Source organism: Berghia stephanieae, chromosome 14 (assembly GCF_034508935.2).
Source record: "Berghia stephanieae isolate SIO BIC M18660-M18661 chromosome 14, UCSD_Bste_1.3, whole genome shotgun sequence".
Taxonomy (NCBI): Eukaryota; Metazoa; Mollusca; class Gastropoda; order Nudibranchia; family Aeolidiidae; genus Berghia; species Berghia stephanieae.
Genome location: NC_088373.1, coordinates 13,856,417 through 13,863,916, shown reverse-complemented (window position 1 = coordinate 13,863,916; position 7,500 = coordinate 13,856,417). Strand labels below are relative to the sequence as shown.

The 7,500-nt window shown below is 34.1% G+C and overlaps 1 protein-coding gene across 4 annotated transcripts in view; it reads left to right on the top strand.

Moving 5' to 3' along the window:
* The window catches only part of LOC144960110 (uncharacterized), a 97,954-nt gene extending 93,989 nt beyond the window's left edge, over nt 1-3,965 (top strand). For all 4 annotated transcript variants that reach the window (XM_078893077.1, XM_078893078.1, XM_078893076.1 and 1 more), the window contains 2 exons: nt 1-43; nt 1,567-3,965. The exon at nt 1-43 is cut by the window's left edge and continues 115 nt beyond it. In XM_078893077.1, coding sequence (XP_078749203.1) covers nt 1-43; nt 1,567-1,599 — 76 coding nt within the window. In that variant the 3' untranslated portion in view covers nt 1,600-3,965. The remainder of the gene's footprint in view (nt 44-1,566) is intronic.
* Nucleotides 3,966-7,500: the final 3,535 nt, after the last annotated feature.

Genomic DNA, 7,500 nt, shown 5'->3' with positions numbered 1-7,500 from the left:
TCCTGCGGACCACTCTCCCGCTAGAAATCGGCCTTCTCAAAAGGTTTGTTATTAATTTACTACTTTACATGGTTAGTCATTTCATGACAAAAGTGACATACAAGACTACTTTTACAACAAAAAAAAATGAGCTTTTATATAGCGCAATATCCAATTAACATGCTCAAATCGCTTTCCAAGGGGTCATGGCCAACAGCAACACTTAACATGTAAAACGGGACAGGGCACCTGTTAGGCGTTATTTTAATTTTTTCGAACAGAGACAACGCTGTTAACGCCAGGTACTCATTTTACACCTAAGTACGGTGAGAGAATGTGAGTAAAGAGCCTTTTCCAAGCGAGGCTCGAACCCATGACCTTCCGATACGAAAGCGAGTGTCAAACCACAAGACCACATAGCCGCTATTACTTTCCACGGTTAGTCATTACATGACAAAAATGACATACAAGACTACTTTTACAACTAAGTAGTTATAGACTATATGATGGACTGAAAAACAAACAAAGAAGTCCTGAGAAGGATCAGAATAAAATCACCAATTCTTCTTCAAACTGTAAAGAAATTGAAACTGAACTATTTTGGCCATACGACTCGCCACGAATCATTAGAAAAGCACATTCTGCAGACAAGGGTAGACGGCAAGAGAGGAAGAGGGAGACCGACAAGAAGCTGGGAACAAGATATATGTGAATGGCTGGGAATGACAACAACTCAAGCAAGTAGACTGGCGGAAAACCGTAATCTGTTTCGCAAGAAAGTTCGGGAAGCAACGTCCTACGCAGGATCAGCTGACAAGATGATGAGTTATAGACTCGCAACAAAGATTATATCCTTTTTTTTCTGGATCAACCTCTGATCCTTCTGTTGAACGTGTCCTCTTTTTCGTCTTACATCGTTCTTAAATGCGCCATACACGTTCAGTTTTGTACCAGTGGCGATAATCTGGGGACAGGCACGACTGAAACAAATCGTAGTGAAATCCCAATGTGTATGGCCAAATAATACCTGGGCGACAAACGGAGGGATGGTCGGTCGCTCGCAAATCCCGCCTTACTTAATAGCCTGGCGTGGCGGTATAAAAAAGTGGCACTTGCCATCTTCATAATATTATTATAAAACTTTTGACTTCTCTCAACTTCCTTTCGACTGCCAATGAAATTACCGTGAATGGTAGCAAGCAACTCAAAATCTCTAAATACAAACTGAAATCTATAACACACTACCACTACAACAAGAGCCCCCACTTCTATCGCCCTCCTCATTTTAATGCATGCAGCTTGTTTATATTAAAAAACAAACAAACAAACAAACAAACAAACAAATATCTCCATATCTTATCTGGGGCAGCGTGGCTCAGCGTTACGGTCTTTGCTTCGTAGCCGAAAGGTACCGAGTTCGATCGCCCGTCGCTGCGCTGTGTGGCCTCGAGCAAGTCACCGCGCCCTAGCTCACTTTGCGGCGCTGCATTGCGGCTGACGCCTGGGTTATTCCACTCTTCCCTAGAGACAAATTAACCCTATGCGATGAATACAGGGATTTTTATTTATTTATTATTTATTTTTCAGAAACAAGGCAAGCTGTGGTGGCAAGACTTGTAAGCTACAAGCAAAATAGTAATGTCGGCCCTATCTATGATTGTCCATCATTAATCTGATTATCTGAATTTATTTTTTTTCATTTGTAAATAAAAGTGCATAAAATATCAATTAATTTTCTCAATTGAGATAGAAAATTTTATTTTTCGAGACAGAGAGTATGGTATAAATAAAAATGCTACAATAATATAATGAAGTTGAATGTAAAATTTGGAATCGCCAAAATGACATATACATTTTTAAAAAGTAAGGAGACTTTAGCTTATATGTTTATGCTATGCAAATATGCAATGAATTTTACACACATCCTGGGAAATAATGGATGTGTTACTCATTTAAAAGTTTAATTCGACCTCGATATGCTAGACAAAGAATACAATTATGAGTTTTTTGCAGGATGAAAAAAATACCTAGCGCATTTTAAATTGAATTTAAACATGAAACAATACTTACTATAACAATAATTACACCTCTGTATATCATATAGCCTTCTTTATCTTCATTTATTCCAATAATGTTACATATTTTCTTATTGTTAGATTTAATTCAAACGAATTTTTTGAACTCGTGAATTTGGTAACAGATAAGTATGTACTTTTTAACTCTATCCTTACCGATCCTCTTCAGTATTTTCCCAAAATGGCAGGCTTGCACACCCGAAAAATTTATTTTTTTTAAACTTAAAAAACACTTTATAGAACACGTTTATGTTCTTAATAATCAAACAAAGATCCTTCTTCAAAGTTTGTGATGTACACAAAAAAATCTGAATTTAAAAAATGTATAATGTGTCGTAAAAAATGTGACGATTTTGCTGTAGGTGGTAAGGAGAGGGTTAATTCTACTAGGCTTGACTAAAAAGTTTGGACGTCTATTGAATATCTCCAATTGTATTGTGCTCACCAGTATAAATTGTACATCAAAATATGCGTAATTTATTCTTCTATTGGGTCACCAAATTTTGTTTAGCTTCTACGAGTATTTCTTGATTTTGATATATCTACTTTGAAAGAAACATTATTCCAACCTGTTGGTCAAAAGAAATCACACACACAAATTTATGTAATAAACAGTGTGTTGTGACCAAATTTGTGAATGCAGAGAGAGAGAGAGAGAGAGAGAGAGAGAGAGAGAGAGAGAGAGAGAGAGAGAGAGAGAGAGAGAGAGAGAGAGAGAGAGAGAGAGATGTGCACACGTAAACATTCATAAACGACCAAAACGAGTTAATGATGACTCGTCTGGTGATATTCGAGCAATTCACATTTGAGTGGAGTGCTTTACTGGAACTGTTGCTGTTACCACCGACATTAATGAGCAGGCTCGCTGTGGTCGTCCACAAACCACATCGGCCGACGCAAATCAAGAACAAATTGGCAAACTTAACCAAGCCAATCGTCAGATAAAACAACCTGACATTTGGCAAAGGCTTGGAATTTCATAGGGAAGAGTTGGATAAATCGTTCGAGAAACCCTGGGTTATAGAAAAGTATATCCGGTTGGATATCGAGAATGCTCACACAAGCGCATGATCACATTGAAAGATGGAAGTTTTCTTGAAGTCGTAGAACAACCCCCCCCCCCCCTCCACTACGTGAATTCCGCTTCGACGCGATTAAATGACTGGTGCACTGTTGGTGGCTTCTTGTGGACGGGAACAGTGACTATAATAACATTTAAAATGAGAAACTGAAAGTACATAAACTGAGCTTTGTTTTGAAACTTTTGTCAATTTCGTGTCTGTTATGGTTTTGAAAATACGAGACCGGCGTCAAGACTTTTCGGTCTACCCTTGTAGTTTGCTGAATAGCATAGTTCAGGTCAGTAATTTCCATTTTGATTTTTGGGAACAAAATTTAATAATAAGTGTTGTAAAACCAGACAAATTTGGCCAGTTAAAAGCTGGTGTGATATTTTTGAGTCTTCGTGTGCTCATTACATTTTAGGTTCTATAAGAAATTGTATAAAAATGATGTTGATACTTTACTTACATATTTATTCTAGCCAGTTTTTCAATAGTGAAGAGTTGTAAATTCTCTATTTATCTATTTAAAATCACCAGTAATTGCGTGTTACATAACAATGATTATAATGATGTGATTTTACAAAAGAAAATTTGGACATTTTGTCAGCTGAAAAAAATGTACGAAATTAATATAGAAATAAAATTTCCTTACATCATTATCAACAAAAAAATCAAAACCGTACATCGCACGTCAGATTGTGTATCCTCCCAACAATCTCTTCCTATATAATGAACGCTATGATAACTAGAAGTAGAATTAAACACTAACGAGTTTTTTACTTTTATTGTATAATTCTTTACGATATCCATAATCTTTTTATGAATAAATAAAATGTAAATAGATTTATAACATGTTCATGTTGTTTGAGTAAATAGACCAATAATTTGCCTTTCCACAAGATATTGTTTGTTCTACAAATTTCAGTTTGGGCTAGATTTGTTCTATAAAGGGCAGTTACGAATAGAATTATGTAAGATAAAATTCCCGATAATCTGAACGACATTTACCTGGTCTTTTATAGACCGCGTCGATACAAATGCGTCGCATTTTGAATTCCTGCATGGATTAGGTAATAAATAATAACGTGAAGTTGAATATAAGCTTCAATTTAATTACAAAAAACAGATCAAATGAACGTTTCCGGTTTCCCCTTTATCAACAAAACAGGATGATTGAAACACCACAGATGAATGAGATGATGTGGTAGTGGCGTTAACTACCAATCGTAGTTCGCCATTCTTCGACTTCACTCCAAATATGCCAATTAAATCCCCAAATAATATTATAATATATTGAATTTTTAAATATTATAATAATAATAATATTCATAAATATTGAATTTGTGTTGATACACACCAAAATATGATTTCAGATGGTCAACTAGCTGTCTTTTAATTTTAAACTTCTATTTACGCCAATAAAATGAACAAATGTATGCTGTACTTGTTTGTTGTTATTGTTCAACGGGTTCAAAACATTTTTCAACCATTGAGCTTTTACTAAGAAATGACAGGTGTTGCGACATTTTAGGGGTCGATTTTTGATTACAAATTGAGCTTTTATTTGTGACCCCTGGCCTCAGTATTATGTCGGGATGATTAAGATTCTGAAAAGTGAATTCATAGCTAGAAATCTCAGACTTTCGTTGAGTTTGTATGTTTTATTGAGGAGAATGAATATCATAGTTTAGTGTGTTGAATACCAGTAATTCATATTTTGACCAATTTAGCTTTAATTTGATTTAGTGTCAGTGAATCACATAATCAGTCGGAATGTGAAATTTTTGGATTTCCTTTTGTGCATTTTCTGAAAGAATATACTCACCAGAGCATTTTAATCTTTATTTAAAGTAAATCGGGTGATTTTTCATGGTTTTGGTCAGATGTATGGGAACGGTATCCAGCAACTTTTCTCTAATATCATACTTTTTCAAATTGCCTAGCTGTAAAAAATATATAGAAGGAAATTAAGCTTTGATATTTCCTGAAGATGTACAAAAAGGGTTGATTTCATCATTCATGACAAGAACTCATTTTTGATTTTTTTAATGACCTTCTAACTAAACTTGGCAATATCTCAGTTCAAACCTTTTCCCCATCCGACTGATTATGTCATTCACTGTAACATTTTATCATCAGGTTCATCCCGACATATAACCGTTTTAACACGATGAGTCACATATAGAGCAGTAACCTCTACATGGTCTTTTTAACCCTTTCCTTGCCAGTCATTTTCAGAATTTTACCCAAAATTTCACACCCATCCAGCACAATAATAGTTTTTTCTTACTCAAACAAAAGCAACAAATACATTCTATGCATAATATTGATAAGCAAAATGAACCTTACAACTCAGTGTCACATTTTTATAGCTATAATAAAACATTTTTCTTTAAATTGTGTGATTTACAAAAGAAATCTGAATGATAAAAGTGCTGGTTGGATCGTAATGAATATGACGATTTTCCAAGGGGTGGTAAGGAGAGGGTTAAGCGGTTCCCAGTCATTAGCAACACAAAACATGTAAAACGAGACATAACGCCTGTATGTTTTATCACAAGACCATCAGAGAATCGCCGAATTATTATGTTGGGCTATTGGTAATGTTATAATTAAGTAACAATATTAAAAAAGAATAGCTTAGATACTTCAATTTGTTTTCGAAAAACAGATATTATTGGCGTTTTGAGTTTGATCTTTGTCAACAAAACAAGAAGATTGCGACGCTAAAGACCAATGGGAAATAGAAAGATAGTGTGTAAAGGCAATTTATTCTATTATATTAAATTATTTGTTATTTATTTATTTTTCAACCTTTAAACAGCCGATTATAAACCTGATATAAATTTTTACTATTTTTTATTGATGATGTTGATGATGATGATGATGATGATGATGATGATGATGATGATGATGATGATGATGATGATGATGATGATGATGATGATGATGATGATGATGATTATAATGATGAATTATGTAAACATATTAAAGAATGCAATTTGCAAAACACAAAAAGAATGCTAATATCCATTTGAAAAAAAAAAAACAATAATTATTTTTAATGCATGGAAAAAATAGAAATATAAATTTAGAAAGAAAACACTTAATGATCATTTCATGTGGATCATACATTAAAAGCGTGAAGATTAAAGCATGCATTCAATAATCTCATGTGTTCAGCAAATGGAATATACCATATATCCATATCAATATGCACATATTTGTACACATATATTATATACACCATGATACACTCTATATTTTTGTTAGTATATATTGTTTGAATTCTAATGATCAAAATAATAAATAATTTTTATAATAAGAATTTTTTGAGTCGTCATTGCTGAACATTCTTTTATACTTATAATACATATATTGTAAACTAATTAGTGCATTTTGCATTTTAATTTTGTTTGTTTTGTTTGTTTGTTGCTTTAGGTCTCTTCCAACACAATTGAGGTTATATGAGAGACCGCTGAAACAAAAAAACAAGCAATCTAACAAAAATAGTACAAATGTAAATCAAAATCATAACCTAAAGATATCATAAGCTAAATTATAAATAACCAAGAACAAACAGGCAGAAGATTTACAGAAAAAAAATATCCCCTGTCAAAAATACAATCATAAACCAAAGAAGCAGGATAGGCTAGTAAAGAGAAGAAGAAACGACATCACTATCGGATCGTATACCCATGCGAACATCATAGGTATATGATTCAAGGGTGATGCTCCCATCCAACCACCCGCTTTTCTTTCTTTTCTATTGCAATATCATGAGATTATCCGACGAGTACTCATTCATATGTCTGATAATCGACATTACTGGGCGCGATTCCTGACCTCAAATAGTGGGCAGGGAAGTACTTACTGTGTCTTCTACCCCCTCTATATCTGTTTTCCAACATGCTTTCTGTCTTTGTGCTGGATTGAGATTACTTGGTTTTGTCCCGGCCCTGGCTGGACCCTGAATGGGAGGGAAACCGTCAAATGTTTGGTTATAATTTTGGGAGATGATCTTTGTTTCCTTGTAAATCATCTCTCTGTTATGTACTATTATCTTTTCATTTTTAACATATGATATATAAACATTTGAGTGTATTCCTCTTAGTGGGACCTTGTGCTAATGTCTGGATATGACTTTTAGATGATTTCAAACTAAGTATACTGATAGTGTGCTCTTGGAATCTACATCTGTTCCCTATTTGTACCGGCCCCTTTTTTTACTTATTTCCTCAAGTCCTCTTTTTTGTACATCTAGAATGTCTTTACTATCCAATTGTCTTCCTTTTTACTGGCGCTGTTTGACCTTAATGTGTTGCAAGCGCATTAAAACCCTAAAAACACCAACCAAAAAATATATATAGACGTCTATAATT